General features: G+C 44.6%; 1 protein-coding gene across 4 annotated transcripts in view; it reads left to right on the forward strand.

The window, feature by feature from the left end:
• The first annotated feature begins 3255 nt into the window (after window positions 1–3255).
• The window catches only part of Fmnl2 (formin like 2), a 295345-nt gene continuing 273640 nt past the window's right edge, over window positions 3256–24960 (forward strand). For 2 of the 4 annotated variants that reach the window (XM_059260470.1, XM_059260468.1), the window contains exon 1: window positions 3257–3628. In XM_059260470.1, the coding sequence (XP_059116453.1) occupies window positions 3512–3628 (117 nt within the window). In that variant the 5' untranslated portion in view covers window positions 3257–3511. Of the gene's footprint in view, window positions 3629–24960 lie in introns of all 4 variants that reach the window. The other 2 variants (XM_059260472.1, XM_059260469.1) reach the window with 2 other exon arrangements.

Below are 24960 nucleotides of genomic sequence, written 5' to 3' on the forward strand. Positions count from 1 at the left end.
TCCAATAGAAATGTCTTCTTCTTTCTCTTTATGGAATTCTTCTCTGTGTTATTCCAATTTTAGGATATTTGTGCTGCTGAAGCAAGCACTCTTTATGAAATTCTTAAAACAAAAATTCCTGAGCTATTGATGGGCATTTCCACACCAAATGAACAAACCCATGGGGTGTTTGGAATTCCTCTTAATACTATGTATAAATAATAACCAAATGCTAGAGATGGCAAAGCTGGAAGTAGCAGAAAGTACTTCTGGTTCCCGGATGTGCACACTTTGTCCTTGGCTCCCCTCAAAGTAAGAGTTCATGAGAGAGACTAGATGTGATAAGGCCGAGGAGGAGGGAAAGATCTCGGGTCCTGGCAGAAGTATGGCCAGAGGAAGTCATAAATGTAATAAAAAGCCTTTCTTGACTGCAGAAACAAATTCCAGCTTTTCCATCCAGACGGGCAGCTCTCTGGGTGGGCTGATTCTGTGAGTCAGTCAGAACTAGAATATATGTTGAGAAATCTCAAAAAGACAAAACAAAACAAAACAAAAAAACCTTTTGCCTCACCTGGTCTGAACTAACTTCTTGTTTGCTCATTTTCATTAGTGTGAGGTATGCAGCTAGACCTTTGTTTTCCTCTCTTATATCAACAGCACGCTTGCCAATAGCTTTTAGAAATACTTCAGAAATACATGCATTTGTTGAGAATTTAAAGGCTGATTTATTTATGATCTCTTTAAAAAAAGTTAGAAGTGGGGCAGGAGAGTTGGTTTACCAGTTAAAAGCATCTGTCATTCTTGCAGAGTATGTGGGTCTGGTTCCCAACACTCACATGATGGATCACCACCATTTATTACTCCATTCCAGGGGATCTGACTCCCTCTGTTACCTCCCAGGGCTCCAGGCCTGCATGTGGTGCACATACATACATACAGGAAAACACTCACACATATAAAGTAATAATAATAAAGTCTAAACAAAAACTCAGTGTGTGTGTTGGAGAAGAGAGGCAGTGAGATGTACTGGAGGTAAAGGAGCTTGCCTCTAAGCATGATGCGCTGAGGTCTATTTCTGGAACCCATGTGTTGGAAAGAGAGAGCCAACTCCTGAAAGTAGCCCTCTGACCTCTATGTGGGTTTGAACACACAGCACACACAAAATAATAAACATAAACACATTTTTAAAAATTATTAAAAATTTAGAAGTGGTTCATTTAGCATACTAAATATATTTCTGATATTTATTGCCATATGTTTTTGGCAAAAGTCACAGAGGTTACCATTTAGGTGTTTCTCTCTCTCTCTCTCTCTTCATATAAATATATATGGAGATTTGTTGTGAGAGATAGCCTTATGTGATTTTGAAGGCCGAGAAGTCAAGTGGTCTACCTCCACAAGCTAGAGGCCAGGGAAGCTGTTGACAGGGTTTGAATCAGAAGCTCTGAGACCCAGGAGAGCCAATGATATAAGTCTTGGTCCAGGTTCAAAGGCCCAGAAGGAGGAGCACCAATGCCTGAGAGAGGTGATGTCCCAGACAGCAGAGAGCAAACTTACTGTTCTATTTATGGCCTCAGCAGAAAGGGTGCTGCCCTGCTGCTGGAGTGAAGATGAACTGTTTTCCTCAGACTCTTGAGTGAAATGCACACACTCAGAAATAATGTTTCTTTTTACCAGCTTTCTGGGCATCCCTTAGTCCAGTCTACTTAATTAAAATTAACACAAATTAGCCATCACAAGTATGAGGGGATAAATAGGAAAGACTGAGATCAATAAAATGATGAGGATAATGATGACAGTATATATAGCCATACTTATTATTCTGCGTTTTTTTTATCTAAACAGTACAGATCCATCGAGACTGCACCCAACCTTGTAAGTTAGGTGCCATTACTATTATGACTTTTTCAGATGATGAAATTAAGGCACAGAAAAGTTAAGCAATTATCCTAAAAATCACATGCTTAGCAGGCAAAGCAGCGGGGCCCAGGTAGTCATAACTCCTAAGGAAAAGTCGTGGCTCTTGACAACTTCAGAAGGATGATAGCCCAAGCTGCATGCCAGAATCACCTGCGAGCTAGCACCTACCCGTATCCAGGTTCCATCTCTCAGTTTAGGGAGATTCTGGTACTAGGCAGAGCTCAAGGTATGTGCAACTTTAACCAAGTTCCCCATTGGCTGAGATTAAGAAACATCCCTTCAAGGTAAGGCAGGACTAATGACTCAGCCGCAAGTCAACCAGATGCATGCGCTTATCTACAACGAGGATAGCTGGCTAAAGTAGTGTATAACGCTGTATTTCCAAGCATTCAGAATGGCTAATTAAGTTCAGAGGACAGAGTTGAGCCTAATGTTCTCTGTGAAACACTTGGTACAAGTCTGCTTTGGAAGAAGGTAGGGTGCAGTCAAAGATGACTCGCACGCCTCCAACACTCCAGATCTTGTACCCAGCTCACACAAAATGGTTATCTGTGTAAATCATCTTCTGTACTACTTTCGAGAGCATTCCAGAGCAGGGTTACTCAGCCTATGGAACCGTAATTCCGTCATAGATCTTTGTCAGTTATTTGTTTTGAATTGTCTCTTTTGGGTTGAATTCTTGTAACAATTCCTGGGGTCTGACTACATATACAATAAATCACACATTTGTTTAGAAAACATTCAATCACATCAAAGAACCCGTACCACGCCTTTACTCTCAGCTCATGAAGTTGGGCATTGCCAGTACCGTGTGTGTGTGTGTGTGTGTGTGTGTGTGTGTGTGTGTGTGTGTGTGTGTGTCCGTCCTATTCAACTAGATTCTTTGACAGGGTGATAACTCTTCTGAAACTTAAATCATGTGTTTTCTGATTGACTGGATTCATTCATTCATTCTTCAAAAGTGCTGAAGAATCAGATTTAACGCAGACCAGGCAGGTCCTTAAACTACCGGGGTGAGGGAGGTCATGTCAAAAGTGACAAAAAGCCACTTCACCGCCCGCGTCCAGCTTGTCTTTGCTGCAAACAGCCAAACCACAGCGCGGCCCTCCAGGAGCGCGCGCAGTTTCTGCGCGTGGCCGGTTTGGGCCGAAACTACGTGTCCCGGCAGTCCGCGGGGCGGGTGGGCGGAGCCGGGCCGGGGGCGGGGGCCGAGAGGGGGCATTGTGTCGGCTCGCGGTGCGCGACCGTCCGCTCGCCGTGGGGCCGGGGCTGAGGTGTTAGCGCGGCTGCGGCCCGGGGGAGGGAGGCCGGCGAGCAGGAGCGCGCGAGCGGCCGCGGACGCCGGCGGGGGCGGCGGGAGCACCATGCAGATCGGCGCCCGGCGCCCTGCAGACCCCTCGCGAGGCACAGAGGCCGGGGCGGCGCCGGGGCGACGGGGAGCATGAGAGCAGCCGGGGACCGGCTGGGCTCGGAGCTCTGCTAGGGAGCGGTGTGCGCGGAACGCTCGCCGGGACGCGGCAGAGGGCGGGAGCCGAGCGCCCGGGGCTGTGGGCATTTCGGACGCCGACGCGAGGGGCCCGGAGCCAGCCGAGGCTCCCGGCACGCTGCCGACATGGGCAACGCGGGGAGCATGGACTCGCAGCAGACCGATTTCAGGGCGCACAACGTGCCATTGAAGCTGCCGATGCCCGAGCCAGGTGAACTGGAGGAGCGCTTTGCCATCGTGCTGGTGAGTACGCGGCGGCCGGGCGCGGGGCCCCGGTGGGGCAGGCGGCGGAGCTGAACCCGCTCCTCCCGTCCCGAGGGCGAGGCTCGCACCTTCCCCATTGTGGGCTCCTTGCCTCGCTTGTCTTGGTCCCTCGCCTTGCGCCCTCCTGGGGTCCTGGGATGGGGAGAGGGCCTCCGGCCGGGCTGCCCCGCCGGCCACGAACCCATTGTCTGGCGGGAGCGGCACCTCGCAGCGCGTGTGCCGGGAGGTGCAGCGTGGGTGTGAAGGGAAGGTGGCTGGCCCCGGCACGAGTGAGCGATTAGCAGCTAAGGCTTTTTGTTCAAAGAATGAAAAGCAACCAGCAGACTCCGACTCCCTGCGCAGCATCCCCTGGACGCCCAGCTCTGGGCCTGCGGGGTCTGCAGCAGACGCGCGCAGGTGGCTGGCCGCAGGCGCCGCGCCCGCACTTGGTCGGGCGAACTTGGAGGGTGGACATCTCGGCTGGGCAGATGGACAGCTCCCCCGAAAGAGAAAGAGGAGGCCGGCAGCAGAGTGGCGCCGGGGTCCCTCCGCGAGGAGGAGGCATCTGAAACCCAGACGGGGGAGAAGCGCCCCGAGCGGGGGAGAACCTCAGTGTGTTCCCTTTGGTCTTAAATCTTAAACCACAAAAATGTGCAGTTTGGCTGGGACGTGTTAAGAGCTGTCCTGACTTCTCGGGCGACCCCAGTTCCTCCAGCTGAGTCCACGGCTCCCTCTCGCATTCCCCATCTCTCAGCCTTCCCGTTCCAGCTTCTCAGTCAAAGACTGGAATCCTCTCTCTCCACTTCCTTTTGGGACTAAGTTTCTGGGCCCTTCCCAGCCGGAGTCTGTGAGCTCAAAAGGGTGTGACGCCTCTTCCCTTGCCCCAGCAAGCGTCCCAAGTGCAGTTGGTTCCTGGATTCTCAGTTTTAAGGTTCCAGCTTCTCTTAAGGGACGTTGGGAAGGAAATGGGGGGTGGGGGTGGGGTGGGCGGACGCCTGGCTCCTAGACTTCACATTCTGTTTCCCTTTTTCTAAACCCCTGCAAGACAAGGCAGCCAGAGCCAGAGGAACTTGTGATGGAGGCAGCCAAGCCCTGTGTCTACCTGAGAGAATTTTGGCATGCAACTTAAGAACTTTGGGAGAGGTCTCAAGTCCTGGATGAAAAGTTGGTTTTCTGAGATTTGAATGTTGACTGAGACGTTGAAGCTGCCTTTCTTCATCCCTTGAGAAGGGGCTGCTTTGGTACTTGAGAACGTGTTCTGGATGGCAGGCCGGCTTTGTGCGGCCAGGGAGAACAGACGCTGCATCCTTTTTTAGGCCCCCCTGGAAATTGCTGTTAACATGGGGGAGAAAGATGTGGTTGCCTGTTTTGCTTTGCGTCGTCTGTGATCTCCCACAGCTGCTCCCACGTTTTGCAAGATGGGACGCTGTGAAATGAAACAGCCTAAGCTTAATTACTTCTCAAAGCAGTCTGGTGCTGACTTGACCCGTCTTCCCAGAGACAAACGGTGTTTCTTGAAAAAACTGTTCGTGACAGACGTGGCCGCTACCTTCTGGCTCTGGGTTTTCTGTTTTTCTCTTCATAGTGTGGTGTTGTCTATCTGTCTGTCTGTCTGTCTGTCTGGGGGGTGAGGTCTGAATACTTGACTTGGAGTGGGCGGGAGCCAGTGACACAGGGAAGTCGGTGCAGCAGCCATGCTAATAACAATAATGCAATTAAGTTCTACTCAACTGGGGAGAGCATTTTTTGCATGAGCGTTCAGTTACTCTGCTGATTAATAACACATGGTATGAATTAATCTTTAGGAAAATACTGCCCTTCATTAACATGGTGGATATGTGCTCCCACAGAGTCTAGCAGGTCACAAAGTGAGTCTGTAGACTTTTATGATTGTAAATCCCAGGCTCCTTGGGGTGTCCGGGTCTGTTGTTTGTTGTGGCTGCTTTTCCTTCATGGTGTGTCACACAGTTAACTGGGTGCAATTCTTTTGTAAGCTGCTTGGAGTATTCTGAGTTTCCCAAACGAAAAACAAAACCAGAAAATATGCTGACTTTTTTTTTTTTTTTTGAATTCTTTTGTTAGGGCTACACTTGGACCACTGATGTTTACACTGTCATCTAAGTGACACTCGCTATTGGAAGATGAGTGAAACCCTCCCACATGATTTAGTCCCACTGTTGATTTCTCTTGTCCTTTCTCCCTGAGGTTATTTACTCAGCGGACTCTACTTTGCTTTTCTTTCATTTTCATGAGTCGCTGGAGGCGTCAGAAATACTTAATCCTGGAGATTAAGCTTGAAGGACAAGTTTTAAGAGGGAGATTTTATTAGATAGTACATATGTGTGTGTGTGTGTGTTTATGATTTCCCATCCTTGAGCAACGAGGAACATGTTGGCATTATTGATGTTCGTTCCTTTCCCATCCCTGCCTTGCTGTGAACCCAGGCTGGCTTCAAACTTGCTGTCTACCTACCTTAGCCTCCGGCGCGCTGGGCTTACGCATGTGCCACCACACCAGATCTATTTTGTTTTCTTATGTAATAAAGATCACGAGGGATTTGGGGAGGAAAACTAGATTTGCACTGTGCAGAAAAGTGTACAAGCACCTCATTGTAAGTGTGACTTACATCAATAATTAACGAGCTGTTTCAGGCTAGGAAAACAATTCCTTTCAACCTCCTGCTCTGGAATATTTAAAGCCTAAAAATACAAAAGTGACAGAAGTCCATCTTACTTCAGCCAGTAGAAATCTACTCAATGACTGCAGCGGCCTTTACCCCAGCAGCTTATATGAGTTGAGTTGTATATACCTAAAAAATATCAGTTGTGAATGGGAAGAAGAGAGGAGAAGGCAGAAACCAACTACAGAATTAAGGTAAATTAAAAAACTTCCCATGAGTTATTACTGTTAAACATTGGATCCACATTTCAAGAATTTAATTCTTATAAGGAAAGTCTCTCTCCCTCTCCAATGTTTTATTCAGGATTACTGTAGACAGTAGTGGAAAACGTACATGTTTAAAGAACAGGTTCAGTGACTCAATGTTCATTTGACCTTCTGTGTCTACCTTCCTGGTAGAGCTATAGGTGATATGTGTCTTTGTGTGTGTGGCTACATATGAGCCCACACCTGTGGTGTTTCAGTGCAAGGCTCTTAAGTTATGAGTTTAGTTGTCTACTTCAGTCTTTGACAGATACATACATATTTCTAGGTAACATCAGGCTGCATTATTTGGTCCCACACATTTATTATTATATGTCCATGTGGCTTTCTGTTGCGTTTATTAAGCATTGTCTAGTTCTTGGGGTCACACACAAACTCTTCTTTATTCTTCATGTTCAAATAGGATATTACGAAGGCCCTTTCTTAGTGGGTGTGTGTGCAGTGGTATATTGAAGAATACCACTTTTCCATTGGGTGCTCCATAATATTGTCTACTTTCAGCTGTCAGTCACTGTTTACAAATGTAGAATAGAAGTCGTTGACACCTTTGTTGAGGAGCTGACTTAAGGATTCTTTCTTTGAACTTCAGGGAAAAGGATTACTTAAGTCCTCTGACATAGTTGCCTGAGTCTCTATAGTATCGCACAGCTCTGCGATCAGATATAAAAGGAAAGATGATGAAGTAATGGTCCCGGGCAATCTTATGGTTGAAATTGGGAACGTCTTTAGTTTCAGACTCATTTGAGTCAGTTTCCTTGTCATTTCTTTTTCCTCCTGAGAGTGGATTTAGTCACTTAGTAGCCTTAGGAGGGAGTTGGGAGCCCTTTTGAAGGCCTGCTGTGAATGACTATACCTCATGCTCTGTGTGCCTGCAGCCAGTCTGGCCATCAACAGGCTAGTGTAAGTGCTGACTAGCTGAATTGCCTGAAGTTGTGTTGTTATTAAATCACCAACCTGGGATTTTAACCAGATTTGCATGTCTTCCTCCCATTCTCCTGGCTTCTCCCTTACGTTATGATTTCTCAAATCTGAGAACTGGGGAGAAAAAGGGCCTGGGAATAGCAGAAAAAATTCTAGGATCTGGTAAAGGCCGGGTTCAGACTGTATACAGTTGGCAGAAAGTCTTCAGAAGGGGTCATAATGAGGTGCAGTTGAGGCTGCCCTTTAGGTGTCTGGCTTGGTGGCATCTGCTCTGCTCTTGTACGTCAAGGCTTGGAGATAAAAAATAAATGTGGGCCAAAAATGGGCTCTTTGGCTTTTCTTCCCTGGCAGATTTGGAACAGCTTGCTTGGAAAACTTAGGGTTTAGTTTAGTTTTGTTTTGTTTTTGTTTTTTTTTGAGACAGGGTTTCTCTGTGTAGCCCTGACTGTCTTGGAACTCTTTCTGTAGACCAGGCTGGCTTTCAAACTCACAGAGATCCACCTGCTTCTGCCTCCTGAGCGCTGGGATTAAAGGCATGTGCCACCACCTTCTGGCCAAAAGCTTAGGGTTTAGCAAGCCAGAGGGAAGAGCCAACTGTCACTCGAGAGCAAGCACTCCTGTGAAGGGGACAGTAAAGTTTGTTTCCCACTTTGCTCCACTTCAAGGAAAGTACTTGGGTGAGGTCTGTGGAGAAGATGGGCATGGAAGTGTAGTGAGGCCATCACACGATGCTTATTTGTTCTCTCACATCCTTTCCCCTGTTGGGAGGGAAAGAGAGTGTGGAAGGGGGCAGAGTGTTGTCAGTTGGAAACATTACAGTTTCACCCTGGGCAGCAACTCCCTGGAACTGTGTCCCTTGTCCCTGCAGTGGAGATGGTGGTTTTGAGCCATTCCTACCATCATTATGAACATGTATACATTTCCCTTAGTGGATATGGGAGGTCGCAGTTGACCAAAGGACATTCTGGGTGTAAATGTTTGGAGCCTATGATAGATTCTCAGCAATGCAAATTGTGTGGGTGCCTATAAATCCTCAAGGGAGAGGAATTTGTTTGCCCCTCCTGGCCCATCATCTAGCAAAAAGCATTGCCCTCAGAAGCAAGAGAACTACTTCCTGGAGTTACTTGCTGCACCAGCTTGGGCACAGTCCCTGGTTTTCCTCATTTGTGGCTAGGGATTAAATTTGGCACAGATTTTGGAATAGCAGCGGGAAATTACAGCACCTTGAAGGAGTAGAACATAACACATTGTGATCCTTTGTCCCACTTGGTGTTAGTGTTGCACTCTTGTACTAGACAGTTGTTTAGTCTGCCAGATGTGGTGCTAGAGACCTGTGATCCTGTCACCTGGAGAGCTGAGGGAAGAGGATGTCAACCAGCCTGAACTATATAATTGATACCCTGTGTCAAAACTAAAACACAAACAACAGCAGCAACAAACCTTTGTAATGTATTCTGTATGGTCTGGAGAGTAAAATTCCCCTAGATCAGCGACTAAAATTCAGGTGAAAATGAGGGGAAATGTTTGAATGTTTAGTGCTATCAAAAGGTTTTGAGTGACTCCTTACTGACGTTGTCCAGATAGCATTATTTGAAAGATGCTGTGACAGGAAGATCCTTCCCACCCCAAGCTACAGCAGGTGGTTTGACATTCAAGCACTTGCTTTGAGATGCCTTTTTTGAGGTAGATCATCACCTGCAGCTTGTAGGCACATAGGATACCATCCAAGAGTCCAGGAGGATCTCCTTGAAGATCCATCCATGGGCTCAAAGAAGGAAAAATGTTTAGACCCATGTTTCCTGTTGAAATTCATTGGCCTTATAAGAACAGTTGCCTGGAGGACGAAGACAGCAGAGGTGTCAGGAAGTGACTAAGAAGCACAGGGCTGGGGATTTAGCCAGTAGAGTGCTTACTTAGCATGTGTGAAGCCCTGGGTTTGATGCCCAGCACTGCCTAAGGACATGATTGTCAGTGCTTGTAATATCAGCACTGGGGATGTAGAGGCAGGACAACCAGAAGTTCAAGATTGTCCTTGGCCATATATTAAGTTAGAGAGCAGCCTGGGACATATGAGACCCTGTCTCAGAAGACAAAAACCAGTGTCCACCCCCCAATCAAACCTGTTTGTTTCCTAGGTGGGAGGACACTGGACCAGGAATTTGTGTAGGAACGAAGTAGCAAGTTGTCAAAGAACACACTGGAAGACCTTAAGAGGGAGGATGAGGTCAAGCTTTGCAGGTGCTTGACAGAGGCCCTCTTAGAGTGACCCACCATCCCAGTCAGCAAGAGTTGTGTTCCCAGGTTGTGGACTCATCTGGAGAGGCTTCGTTCATCATCTTGGTTTTCGCCTACTTGAACAGTAGAGGTGGAGAGAGCTCATGTCTTTGAGAATTCTTACATTTTAGGGAGATCTTCCTGTCTCTACCCAGCCACCCCATTCTCCCGGTCCAGGAACATAACACCAAGCACCATGCTGTTTTCCAGCGGTGGGCTGGCAGCTGGAGTGTTTCATCATGGATGGATTCACTTAAGGAACGCGGTTTTTCATCAAGAAGGCTCGGAATCCTTAAGTATGGAAAGACCAAGTCTGTACCTGGGAATAACATATACTGATGCTTCTAGAGTGAGTGTATTTTCTCTTTACACTCACAAGAAAAATAAAAACAATGTGTGACCCTTACTGTTCCCAGGTAGACTCCTTAAGTGGTCTGAATTTATTTTTCTAGGACAAACTGCCTAAAGTTTCCACTGATCACATCACAGGTCTTTCTGTGTAGTTTGTTATTGAGTTATTGACTTGACTTAGCTCTGTTGGATTTCTGAGTCCCTGTACCCGTTGTTATAGAAGCAGAAAGCCTGGGTGTATAGACCCTGCTTTCTCTGGGGCGATGCAGTCAGTTCAAGACTATCCTGTGCCACAGGAGGCCTTATCTGGGCCGTGGGGGTGGGGGTGGGGTGGGAGGTTGATGGTGCTCTTGTCCTGGTTATCCTAAAACCTACTATCTTTGAGGTAGATGTCACACAGCTCACATTTTGAACACTGAGGTGTGAATTATATCTGGAAATGAGGCTCTCAGTGGTCTCAGGTCTATCTACATTGCATGCTTGCTTCTTTTCCTTGTTTTCCCTAGAACTTCATGGAAATATTTAAGGTTAAAGGGGAATCAATTAGTTGAAGTACTAGTTTACAAACATGATTGTAACCACTCAGGGAGCCTCACAGATGCTTGTGTTGGGGCTGGAGAGATGGCTCAGTAGTTAAGAACATGTACTACTCTTGCAGAGGACCCAAGTGCAGGTTATGGCTGTTGGTAACTCCAGTTCCAGGAGACCAACATCTTCTTCTGGACTCTGGGCACCTGTACTCACACACAGGCAAACATAGATATGAATAAATGAAAGTTAAAAAAATCCTACTTTTTTCTACTATGTATAATTAATATGCTAATAAGATAATTAAAAAGTACTGATGTGAATCTCACCAGTAGTCATTCTAGGGAATTTGTGTGTGAGTGGACATTGGGATTTTTAAGAGCCACGTGGGATCTGATAGTACCTAGCTTGAAAGCTACTATGCTTAAGGAGTGTTTCGATTTACTCTTCTGACTCTAAGACCAAACTTCAAGAATAAAAATCACTGGGGAAAAAAAATGAGTATTTTAGGAAAGCATTAGGCAATGTTAAGAATTAAGCAACACACAAACACAAAACAACAAACAACAAACAAAAACCAACCCTACAGATATATATTTGATTCAACTCAGAGTAGGAAGATTCGAAAAGCAGAAGATGAGAATAAAAACCTGTTGAATTGTACAATCATTTAAGGTCAGAAATGGCGGGAGGGCTGGAGAGATGGCTCAGCCGTTAAGCTGCCCTGACTGCTCTTCCAGAGGACCCGGGGTCAGTTCCCAGCACCCACATGGCGGTTCACAACTGTAACTATAACTGCAGTTCCAGGGGACCTGACCCCCCCACACAGACATACAAGCTGGCAAAATAAAAATAAATAAGTTATTTTTTAAAAAAATAAAAAAAATGGCCATGGGATGACGAGAATGGACATTTGCAGCGGAGGCCCTCCACACCGAGGTTAGGATTGAGCAATGGCTCTGGGTGACTTCTGGAGTGGAGGAGGCAGAGATGTTGCTGTGCTCCAGCATCGCTTGAGCCTCCATCCTCAAGCTAATTGTTTGTTGGTTCAACGCAGGCCATTTGCTTTGATCTCTGGCTTTACCACTTACAAAGACTTGATGAGCTTGGCTTCCTGGAGTGAAATTCAAATACACTTGTGAAATGTAAACAACATTCATTTATTAAGAATCCTATAATCAAGGCAAATTGGCATGCTTATATAAGCAATTAGCTTTGAGAATAGAAAGATAAATAGGATGCTAGGTCAAGAATGAGCTGATTGTTCTCAGTGTTGGAGTCTAGTTATCCCTTTATGAGTTATAACATAAGCAAATAGACATTCCTCTTATTCATAATTGTTCACATTTGTGGTTTTAGTTTTGAGGGCAGCATATGTGCTGTTTCTGGAACTGGGAGGATAGAAACAATTATTGTCTCATTTTCTTCTAAAAATATAATTCTTCCAAGGAAATGTATGTAGGTGATTTTTGATCAGATAAAAGTCTCTAGTAATTGGGAGCAGACTAAAAGAAGGTTTGTATTTGGATGGGACTATTGAAATACAATTTTGTTGTTGTTGGGGAAGGTAGAGAAGATGATTTCAACAGTAGCAAAAAATAAAAAATAAAAAAAATAAAAAAAGAAACTATTTACCTCCCTCTTTCCCTTCTTCTCTCTCAATCCTTCCTTCTTTCAAGGTAAGGCCTTCTGTAGTTCAGGCCAGCCTTGAACTGACTATATATATAGCCAATGGTAGCCTTCTTCCACCTCCAGAGTGTTAGGATTTACATCACTCAATCAACCAAGCTGCTCCCCCAGCACTTACTTAATTTAATTGAGCCCCATTGCATCCTTTTTGTATAAAAGGAAGCATTATGATAAGCAGGGGCAGAGGTTGGCTATTGGATGGTCCCATTGGCATTATGGCAGCACTCAATTTGTCCAGTGTGGTCAGTCCTGCCAGGTGTCTTGTTCATGAATCTAGGGAACCAGCATTGAAGAGCAGGTGGTCAGCTCTATGGGTCAGTTGCACTTGTGGCTCTTTGCGCTTCTGATGTGGTCAGCATTGCTGATCTCTTGATAGAACTTCGTCTTTTTGGTGTTGACTAGTTGGTGTTTATTATTCCCACAGGCTTCTTTTCTTCCTGGGTCTGAGGTGCCATGAACTTGTCTGCTGCCCACTAGTCAGACCATCCATGTGTAAACATAGACCATTTATCACCACATAGAGATGCCTCCTGGGTTTGTGGAAAACTCAGCTTACCTTCTAACACCATTTCTTAGTAGAATGTTTGAGTCTCAGGGTTTGTTGTTTTGGAAAACATTTGTTTGGCTTAGAGATCTCCCATCTGTGAATCAAACAGGTTCTAACCCTCATTTAAAGATACAGTCTTTCAATAATAGCCACCTATTTTTTAATTAATGATAACTATCAGATATCCAGAGGTTGATTTCCTATTTTTCTATTGATAACGGAGATATTACACATATTAAAAACGATTTTGTGTTGTTCTTTGGAATGATATTGCCTAATCATCTATTGAAAAATCCCCTTTAAACTGAACACACCATTGTATCACAACTCCCAGGTGAGGAGTCAGATTCTCACTCCCATACCCAGTTGTTCCTCAAGCCATGTTTGACTCCTTGCCTCCCAGATAGCCTATCTATCACCTGAGCCTGCTGTCCTGATGGTCACCCTTGGGTGGAGGAGAGGTGACCACAGGATTGTGCCTTGTGGTCTGCTTCTAAATGCCTGTAATATCAGGTTCCCACTTCCACTGAGAGATCTCTTCAGTCAAAGATGTAAGCATTAGGCAGTATGGACAGAGGTGCCTCCTGTTGTTGGGTGTGTCATTTTCAGTCACTTCAGAGGTGTGGAATACGGAGAAGAGGACATTTTGATTTGTATTCTTGGAACAGAGCATGAATGGGGAGGGATTTACAGAGCCAAAGCCGGCAGGTGCAGATGGGGGCTTCAGTTCCTAGAGTTACTTACAGCCTTACATTTTTGGTTTTCTCTCTCAAGCCACGGTTTGGCCTTTGATTTTTTTTTTAATTGTCTTTCTTGATAACTCTTGAAATATGAAAAGATCTGACTGTGAGCATTTTCTTGTGGGCTTTTCTCATCAAACCCCCTGTTATTTTAGGCATCAGGTCCACTCCCAGAGCTCCATGCCTGTGTTTGTTGTTGATGGGCAGGCTTCCTTACTCAGCTTTCCAACTTGTGTTCTGCCCGACTTCTCATCCAAGTGGCCACAGTTGGGTCAGACCTGTCTTCACTTGGAGCTTGCTTTCTCTCTGTTCACTTTTCTCTTCCTTATAACTTTCCGTGGTGATTGATTCTCCTGCATGGAAAGCATTCTCCTAGCGTCTCTGTAGTGACGCTCATCTAGCCTTCGAGTTTCCACGGGAAGCCTACTCTCTGTGTGTGCCCTTCCAGGCTCATATCAGCTTGGAGAAGGTGGGAACACAATTCCCTTGGCCTTGATCTCTTTATTGTATGAATCAGCTCTTACTCACAAGGCACTTGGTTTAATAGCACCCTTGTGAGGTGTGGCCTAACAACCAGGGGCTGCCTCTCTATGTGGCTTTGTAGTTGCTTCTCATAGTCTCAGCCATCTGTTTATATCTTTGTTTTATCTGCCACTTCACACTTGAGGCTCCTGGAAGGCAAGGTCCTGGCAGCTGCTTCTGCAAGGCCTGGCCTCAGAGAGTGGGACCCTCTCCTTAGGAACTCAGTCAGCTGGAAGAAGACTGAGGATTGGAGTAGCTGCTGAGAACCCATTGAACAGACCACACTGAGCTGACGGTTAACTACACACACCTGACTGTGTGTTGAAATGATACTGTCATGGGTTCTTACTCATCTTGGTATTCCCCATGCCATTTGATTGTAGTTAGTGCCGAAGAATACCTCATCCTCAGTGGTAACAAGCTGGCACCCAGCTCTAGTTGACTTAAGAATTGGCATTAGAAAGGAGGACAGAAGTTGTGGCAGGAGACAGCCAGTGGTTTGTTACGGTCTTTAAGCCGCATTTGGTTTGTGGCATAAGGTAGTCAAATGAACAGCGAAGGGCTTTCTAAGAGTAACATGTCGTGTGTGTGTGTGTGTGTGTGTGTGTGTGTGTGTGTGTGTGTGTGTGATTTGAAGTCAAGCATGTTGAAATGAGCAGCATCTGTTTGCAGGATGCTTTCAGATCGTCACTTGTATGGGTTTTAAGAAACAAGGCAAAGGGGGCATGAGAGTATGAGGCTTGAAGTTACATGTGGAAGCACAGGTTTGTGATCCAATTCTGTTTCTGTGTTAGAACTACAGAGAGCGCTCCACTGTAAAGAAGGCCGTGCTTAGGGAACTCCTCACTCCTGTTTTTCCACACTTTCTGAGCATCATCCCTGGGGCCTTTGACAGTCCTTACAGGGAAGTGCTGTCTCCCTTTCACTAAAGGAACTGTGGGGTTCAGAGTGATAGTGGCCACTACAAAACACTGGAGGCGGGATTTGAACCCAGGCCTGTCTGGTAACTGGCTTCTTCTTGTTGTACGGTACAGCTTTTTTTTTTTTTTAACTGTAAGGTGTCATTCAATGTATGATTGCTTATTCTTTGTTCTGTGCAGTAGCTGCTTCATGTATTTACAGGGTCCGTCTTGTATACCATCTGACCCACAGTTCTCGATAATCAGTATAGTTGCAGATGGACCAAGCTCCGAGGGTTAGAAGAGAAAGCTGCACTGGATCCCCAGAGTTTGATTTCCTTGGAAGGAAGCCAGAGGATGCTTCTGAGAGCCCAGCCCTTTTCAGTCACCCTGCACTACAGTTTTAATTCTGTACTGTGCATTTTTGTTTCTTTGGCACTGTTTGAGATAGGTTTATACTTTTAGTTGGGCGGTCCAGAGAATTTATGGAGCCCTTACTGTGTGTGCTAGGCAGTACTGTTGGCACTGGAGGCTGCTGAGGGAGGCAGACTCCTGGGGTACCATCAGGGGGTTTACAGTTTCGTGGGAAGGGGCGGGGATCAGCTAGACGTGGAAGGGCACACAGACATGGAAATGAGACAGCCGAGGTGCTGGAATCGTGGGACAGTAACATAGAGCAGTGTGAGGTGGTGTCACCTCTGCAAGGTGGCTGTGTGGGATATGAAGCCTCTGTGGGGTGAGGGAAGAGGCCTCAGGCTGAAGGAGATCTGTTTCTTCCCCTGATGGCTCAGGAGGGCCTTGCACAGGCCTTGAAACTAGTGTAGGAAAGGCCTGTGGGATGGACTTAACCTCCCCGGCTTCAAATGGTGGAAGCTCACGATGGAGGCTGAGGAGTTCATGGCATTGACTGTCTTCTAGTCACGATTCTGCTTGTTGTTAAATCTGTAAACTCATGAGCATTTCAAGTTTGTCAGTGTTCTAGACCCGTGAAATGTCACGTTTGGGAGTGGAGTACTGGTTAGTGTGACTAGTGTCCTGCATGAAGGCTGATGCTTAGAATGGCCCAGTTTATCTTTTTGAAGCTACACATGGGCCTGGGCATTACAGGTAGAAATAACATTATTGCTGTAAGTTCTGGTATCTGGCCCAGATTCTTACCCTGTTGCATTTTAAAAAGTTTTCTTAAAAAACTAATGTATTGCAAGGGACATACAGAAAGTTTATACAGACTTTTGATTCTGAAGTTAAAAATAAAAGTTGTATATAGTTAAAATCATCCCTAAAGTACTCTAAGTTGACCATAAAAGTACAGCATGCATAATTCTGCATTGAGATAATTCCAGAAAGCAATTTTGTGTGTGTTAAAGTTGAGCTTTTGAGATTGGCTAAGGGAGAAGCTGCAAGAGAAAATATATGTATGTATGCCAGGGGAGCCCTGACATTCGGCCACAGAACCTGGAACTCACCCTGTGACTTATAAATGTGGGTGGAAAATTTGGACGCATTCTTACGTGTTATTTTGTAGATGCCATTTAGTATCACAATGTCTTTAAATATTATTTGGTATTATAATGTCTTTGAATAGCATTAATGAGTTTTTTCTTATAAGAATTTTAAGTCAGCCTTCAAATAAATAATACAACATAGTCACTTACTATACATGTCTTCTCACTTCCAATGTCTCATTATTTCTTTTTGTGTGTCTGTGTGTCTGTGTGGGCATGTGTGTGCCAGAGCATAACTTGCAGGAGTTGATTCTCTCATTCCATCCCATGGGGTCTCAGCGATTGAACTCAGGGTGTCAGGCTTGATGGCTGATGCCTTTCTTTACCCACTGACCTATGTCACTGGCCTTTCTTGTCATTCTTTTAAGAAAGGGTCTTGTAGTATAGCCCAGGCTGGCCTGGGGTTTGGGACTCAGCTGCCTCAGTCTTCCCAGTGCTGAGGTTACAGCGTGTACCACCATGTTCCACATGTACCTTGTATGCTTTGTGTGGGTGCCACTTGGAGTTGAACCCAGGGTTTCTTCAGTGATAACCATAGGTGTGGCTAATGAGCTCTCTGACCTGTTTTTCACCCACTCCCCCAAATTGTGATAGAGTCTTTCATATCCCAGGCTGGCCTCATTCACTGTGTAGCCCAGGATAACCTTGAACTTCTGGCCTTCTAGTCTGTCCCTCTTGACTGCAGAGATGACAGGTGGGTATGCCAGTGCATCCCGTTCGAGTGGTGCTGGGGACCAAACTCAGGGCCTGATGCCTGATAGGTGAGCTCCTTACCAACAGGCTACACTCCCAGCCCGGCCTGTGCCTTTCTTTGGCTATTTCAGCAAATGTTGGAGGTCACTCAGGAAATCGGGAAGGTTTCAAATATGAGAAACCCAGGACTAAAGAAGGGGCCTGCCAGAGGATGTCATAGCTGAGAATCTAAATTTGTTAAGTAGAAAGCTGTGTTCTTAAGGTACCATGTTGACTTCCAATTCCAATTCCAATAAAGATTATATAAAATAAAATACAACTATAACTAATGCTTAACAGGGGCTCAAAATCCCTGTGATGGTTCAACATCTTTTCAGCCTATATTTATCTTGTATATCCTGAAGCTATGGTATGTGTTCTATAAATAATTGAAGATAAAATAAGAACTGGATGAATAAGCCACAGCCCACTGTTGAAATAGTAAAGGCTGGAAAGCTTGTGCTCAAATTGGCTTTCTTTCCAGCAACAGTTGTCCTCCGGCCGTTTGAAAGCTCTTTTTCAGACAACTGTCTCTGAACCCTGTTTTTATTCCTAGTAAAATGGCTGTGTTGTTACACTTGTGGGCTGTGTAGCAAGCCTTTTGTTCAGCCTCCAGCGATAACTCATAGACTTGAACTTCCTTGTGGGGAAAACAACTCCTATTGTTTAGTATTACTCGCTCTTATGCTGGGGAATACGTGTGTGTGTGTGTGTGTGTGTGTGTGTGTGTGTGTGTGTGTGTGTTTGGAGACAGGGTTTCTCTCTGCAGCCCTGGCTATCCTGGAACTCACTCTGTAGACCAGGCTGGCCTCGAACTCAAGAGATACACCTGCTTCTGCCTCCCAAGTGCTGGGATTAAGGGTGTGTACCACCACCGCCCAGCAAGGAGATTGTATATTTTTAAAAGCAAAATCTACCAAATAAGGAATTACTAAGAAGCAGGGAGGATCTGGAGAGATGGTTTAGTGGTTAAGAGCACTGGCTGCTCTTCCAGAGGACCTGGGTTTGATTCCCAGCACCTGTATAATGGCTTACAACCATCTGTGATTCTGGCTCCAGGGGAATCTCTTGCCCTCTTCTGGCTCCACAGGCACCAGGGACGCATGTGGTGCAGAGACATACATACAGGTAAAACACAGAAAATAAAGAAAAAAGATTCAGGTGATTCAGGGATAGTCAAGTGATGGAAATATCCGTTCTCCTTAAGGTGGGAGCTGCTAGTGCAAGAGAGGCTCAGAAGTGGAGCTGGAGGGCTTTTACATGGAGAGGCTACGCCTGCCGTGACTGGACAGAGGACATGCTCAGGTTAAAGATTCAGATGAATAAGCTGATGAATGTTCACAACTGATTGGGTTGAAATCTGCGGTATATGATCTTTAGAGTTTTGCTCTTTACCTGAATATTTAAAGCGCTAGGTGTGTGTCTGTATCTAATGCTTTGGAGGAATGTGGTAAAGAGTGCTCACCTAAGGGACAGCTTTCATGGTGAAGGGGCTTGGACCCCAGATTATGATGGACTGGGGTCTCACTCCAGTAGGTGGCAAGTGTCAGAGTGGGCAAATGGTCACACCCACTTTGCTAGAAAGCTTGTAGTCTTACAAAGCTTATTTGTAAGAATTCTGGATTAGCATTAACCTTCCAAGAAGGGCTTTTAACTGCACTCGTAAGGCAGGGTTTGTTAGAACTTGGGATGTAGTTCACGTGGTAGAGTGCATGTACACAGAATTGAATTTGGTCCTTTACCCCGGTAATCCAGGCATGGTGGTGCATGCCTGTAACCTCAGCCCTCAGGAAGTGGAGCTACAGAAGCAGTTGGTTGCTAGTTTGAGGCTAGCCTAAGATTCATGAGACCCTGGCATCAAAAAGCAAACCCAAACCAGAACAACCACCAAACAACAAAACAGCAACAACGTGGGAGGCGGAGAGAGGAAGGAGGTCCCAGAATGCCCAGAAGTGCACGGATGGTACCTTGAGCTTGCTGTTCTTGCTTTAAGATTGCATTTACTCACTCTGATATGCAAATACGTCTAAAGCTGTGGTCCGTAGATGTACCTCTAATTGGATGTTTTATCTTGACCCTGAGTGTTTTGTGCTGTTAGAAAGAGAGCCAGGAATTTCACTGTCTATTCCATTTCAGGGCTGAATGGAAGTGTTAGTGTGTCTCTGTAGCTGGAGCAGCGAAGCTCTGTGCGGCCGGCTCACATGCAGAACATACAAGGCCATAGGCCTCTGAGGCCGGAAGAGACTCTGCTGCTGAGGTTTTGTTTGGCTCCAGCTCTGTTTTGAGATGGATGGAGTCATTTGAATTTTTGGTGACTTGTGTCTGCATGGTCTTCTGATTGAGATAAGAGCACGCATGGCATTTTTGCCAATCAAGAATATCGAGCGACTGGACTTGTCCTCGGAAGCAAAGAAGGAAAACCTTGCAGTTGTAGTTTCCTGGTCACTTCTTGTCATGTTCCCCCAGAATGTTCTGTAGTAATCTGTTTAGGATAACACCTTACCTATCTTGCTAAATCAGGCAGAGCTAAGCTTACAAACAAAGGCTACTGTCCCAAATCAAATGAAAGCACCATCAACGTTTAGAACTTAGTCTAGAAATTTCCGAGTCAGATGCACTCCTCAGTCTCTCAGGTGAGGTACATCATTCATTGTTTTCTTACCTGATAAATGCCGTTTCTGCCCTGAGTGTTCTTTTTGAGTTAGTGAGATAAACAAATATTTGATAACACCATTAGAATACCGTAGCTAACAATCGTCTGTGTCTCTAGACCCTTGAGGGTTCTTCAAAATTGCATGGGCTGAACCTGTGTATGGTGTGTATTGTCGTGTAATTTTAAGTTTTGAATTTTTGTAATGAAGGTGTGAACTCATTCTGTCTTGCCCCTTGCACACTTATTGAAGCACTTAGTCAGTTTAGAATTACATGAAAGGACATAATCGCCCCCCTCCCCCAAGACAGTCCAGATGAAAAGGATTATAATATGCTACAAAAATATTAGCCTGCCTGGCCCAGCCCGTGACTCATTCCTTTTGGAGTGTTCATTTTGACAGCTTTTTTGAATCACACATCAGTCGCAATGCTGGTATTTTTGGCGGGGTGCTAGACTTTACCCTAATGCTCAGGAGGGCGCCTGCCAAGGCTGAACAAAGAGGAGAATTATAAATGAAACAGCCGCATCACAAACACTTGTTTTTTCTTTTTTCCTTGAGTAGAAACAGCTTTGGGAGCTAAATGATGATCTTTTCCATCACCTAAGAATACCCTGCTTCAATCCAGTGAAAATCTCCCTCGTGGCCATCCTGCTTGCTCTGCTCTAGCAAGGGTCCCAGTGTTTGCATTCCAGAGCTTTCCTCCTACCCTCCTCCTTTGCCTCAGGGGTAATCTTTTCAGCTTGAGGTTGTTCTTCTGTCTCATGGCTGAGCTTACTTGTGGATTACCCTGCTCTGTGCTCTGTGTCACTGTCCCAGAAAGCAATTCCCAGCAATCTTAGGAGAAGCCGATGTGTAGGGAAGCAGATGTGTAGGGTGAGCATAGAAAGGAAAAGGTGACCTTTTGTCTATCGCCTTTCCATCTCTTTCTCGCCTTTTCATTCTTTCCTTCTGTTTAAACAGACCTTGTAATAATCGTAGTTTCTCACACTGTTCTATGTGGACTGTTATTTTATGAAGAAATCCCCCTTTGTGCTGTTTAATGACTTAAGAACTGTTCATGTGTGCTCTGCCGCGTATGCCTTCACTTCTGAGAAGCAATCCTAGTGGAGAGATTTTAGTTTCAGTTTTTCTAGGTAGCACAGGCTGACCTCAAACTTGCCTTGTAGTAGAGAATGTCCTTGAACTTCTGATCCTTTTGCCTTGACCTCATGAGTGCTAGATGACAAGCATAAGCCACTGTATCCTAATGGGATATTTTGAGTGGCATCTCACAGCAGGACAGAACAGGAGGGTAAAGTACCACACCCTAAGAGCAGTGAAGTGATACAGATACACTCAGTCTGCCCAGTCTTATTTCTTCCCCCGGTCCTTTGGAAGTAAACTATTCAGTTACCATATGCCATTCCTGTGCACACATGTCAGAAATAACTTAGTTTCTGAATTTATGGCTGTGCCGTTGTAATCCGTCTGAGATATGTTTATGTGGTACATGTGGCTAGCCCCAGGTCAGTGACTTTTGAATCATGCTCATGGAATGAATGGGGATATATATATATAATTTTGAGTCCATTCTTACTATTGGAGGATTCTGGATTTGTCAATTTGCCTATTAAAGATTTTTTTTAAATTATGTGTATATGTTTGTGTCTTTTTGTGGGTCTGTGCATGTCTGTGTCTAGGTGCCCAAGGAATCCCAGAAGTTGTATCTTCTGGAGGTGAAATTATAGGCAGTTGTGAGCTGTCCAGTGTAAGTGTTGGGAACCAAACTTGGATCCTTGCAAGAACAATATGTGCTCTTAACTGCTGAGCCATCTCTCCTGTCTGAATTTGCCCATTTGCAACACCAGATCAATAGTTGTGTATTCATGGACTCCACAGTGAGAAGAAGGTTGAGTCACCTAATATAGATTAAAACTGTGACTGACTCTCAGCTGCCCTGTTAGAGCTTGCACTTTGTACACAAGTAGTTTTTTCACTTTTAGTGTTTTTTTGTTTTTTTGTTTTTTTTTTTAAATCATGGTCATGCTTTTTGGTTCGAGTATGCCAATTTTTAAAAATGTTTATCTATTTTTCTTTGAGATGGGCATATGTGAAGGTTGGAGGACAGCTTGTAGAAGTTGGCTTTCTATTTCCTTATAGGTTCTGAGGATAGAACTCAGGTCATTCGTCTTGGTTGCAAGTGTCCTTGATTTATAGTACTATTTATTGGTCATGAGTTCATGAATCTATTGTATGTTGTCCAATAAATGCACAAACATGGCAGGTGGGAGGAAAGAGGAGAGGGGGATCTGTGGTTGGTATGTAAAATGAATAAAAAATTTCTTAATAATAAAGATAAAAAAATAAACACACAAACAGACTTATGTACTGATTTCTATACTGGCCAGTCAATAGAGATGCTATGACTGGGCTTTCCTAGTAGATTGTATCTAATACTATATTTTGTCTAGGGGCATTGGTCCATTGTTAGATAAGACTGTGTACATGATAACTCTGTAGAATCTAACAACTGCAAATGAGCCAAGTAGAGGAAACAATCCAAAACTCTGTGGATGAACATTTAAAGTTATTTATTTGTAACACTACAATGAAGAGACTTGTCTAGTTCTCCTGGTGCACATATGTCAGTTTCCAAAGGTTACATGTTAGGAAATGACATTCTCATCTTCAACAAAGCAATGGTCATTGAAATGCTTTCCCCCAATTTTGTCCAAGTAAGTGCAGTGCGTCTCTCAATTCTGCACAGATTGGGGTCACATATTAGTGAATTAACAATTTTTTTAAATGCTTCCTTGATACTAAGATTGTTTTGACAGTGAGCTATTGTGCAGGAACTTACAGTGTATTTTCTGTGATAAAATTCTGAATGTAAAAAAAAAAAATGGTTGCCTTTCATTTTAAGGTTAATATTGAGCAAGGTGAGCTTAGGTTGGAAGTGTTAGGAAGAAGCACTGTAATTATGGCAGATTATATTCCTTGAGTTTTACTATTGAGCTGGGGTTGACTGGTGTATCTGTGCATTTTCTTTAAAACATCTAAGGAGGTGGATAGTCTACTTTGTTTTCCTGAATGGGAATCGAAGTACAAAGAGGTTGAGCTGCTTGTCCACAGTCACTCAGTTATTAAAATGATGCTCTCAGGAATTGGAACTTAAGCTTTCCTGCTCTTGAGCCCTCAGTCTTTTTTTTTTTGTTTTTTTTTTTTTTTTTTTTTTTTGTTTTTTTTTGTTTTTCGAGACAGGGTTTCTCTGTGTAGCTTTGCGCCTTTCCTGGAACTCACTTGGTAGCCCAGGCTGGCCTCGAACTCACAGAGATCCGCCTGGCTCTGCCTCCCGAGTGCTGGGATTAAAGGCGTGCGCCACCACCGCCCGGCGAGCCCTCAGTCTTAATCATTGTATTATACATAGCTCAGTTTACCACAGAATTTTACACTGCTGCAGGCCTAAAGGTTTTTTTTTTTTTTTTTTTTTTTTTTGAGAAATATGTAGGGGGCTGGAGAGACGATGGCTCATCAATTAAGAGCACTTGCTGCTCTTGCAGAGACCTGGGTTCACTTCCCAGCATCCATCTGGAACCCCTGTTCCGGGGAATCTGGTGCTCTCTTCTGACCTCCTTGGCACTGAGTATGCACATGGTGCACAGACATACATGTAGGCAAAATACTAAGACGTAAAATAAAGCGAATAAATCTAATAAAAAATTTAAAAATATATAATCAAATAATTCAGGGAACTTGGGAAATCAGGCATCAGGAAGTGTGGAGATGATTTTATTTACCACCAACCCCCTGCCCCCACCTTTTTTTTTAAAAAGTCAAGTACAGTGGTGAGAAAAGACATAGATGTCTTCATCTGAATCCTGGTTGTCTTAGCCAGTCTTTTGATTGGTTGGTTGGGTTGATGCCTGATATCTAGCAGTTTCCTACAGAGTAGGACCTGGAAGACACTTCTTTTCTGTGTGTTCTGTCTGTTCTTATTTGTTCAAGTAGGAGTTTACTTCTACAAGAGTTGAGTTCATAACCTCTGTCATCTGTGAAGGGCTTTCACACTGCAAATGCTTCGCATGTATTTCTCAGGACAGTGCTAGGGTATTTTAAGTGCCCTTTATCATGCAGTAGAGTGGGGTTTGGGCTCAGCCCTGGGACTCTCCAGCACAGGTAATGACTCTACTACACTTTCTGTGAAGATGCAGGGTGAAAGTGAGGAGCGATGTCGGGGATTGCAGCTTCGACGATGACATCTCAATAACACACTTGGAGGTTGTTAACCCCAAAGGTTGGATACTGAAATGGAATGCTACTGTTGTGTTACCGTCCTTTTCTGTCAGAGAAGGCAGATGCACCTGAAGTATAATAGGGGCTTCTGAAAGCCACAGGCGACGTCTTTGCTATTCGGATGTACCTTACCTATTTGTAGTGAGATTAATGAGATGTTCATAGCAGAAGGAATGGGAACCATTCCTTCCTCATTTCTGAGAATTAGTCATTTTTGTGGTACTAACTAATGATCATAACATTATCTTCCGAAAGTAAATACTGATGTCTATTCTGAAAGAATTGGGATTACATTTTGAGAATAGCTGATTGCAGCCTGTACTAAAATGTACTTCCCATTCATAGCCTGCTGTATACATGATATATAAATCCAAAAGAGGAATAGAAACAGCAATTCTTGTGTTTGCTAGATGGATGGCATTGCATTTCCTGTACCATTCTAGTCTTTTAAAGTATGCTACTCTTCCTTTATTCTTTTATAAGCATTTATTTACTTGTGTGTATGTGTGTGTGTGTGCATGGTTGTGCATGTGCCTTGGGGCACATGTGGCAGTTAGAGAACAATTTTCAGGAGTTGCTTCTCTCCTTACCCTGTGAGCATCTTGGGGTTGGATCTCAGGTCATCAGGTTGTGGCAGCAGCAAGTACCTTTACCTGCTGTGCCCTCTAGCTGGCACTGGTCTGTCTTTAGATGGAAAAGATAAAGCACATAATTAACTCCTCCAATTAGTACCACATTGGTTGAAGTAACCTGTT

This window comes from Peromyscus eremicus, chromosome 4, assembly GCF_949786415.1.
Source record: "Peromyscus eremicus chromosome 4, PerEre_H2_v1, whole genome shotgun sequence".
Classification (NCBI taxonomy): domain Eukaryota; kingdom Metazoa; phylum Chordata; class Mammalia; order Rodentia; family Cricetidae; genus Peromyscus; species Peromyscus eremicus.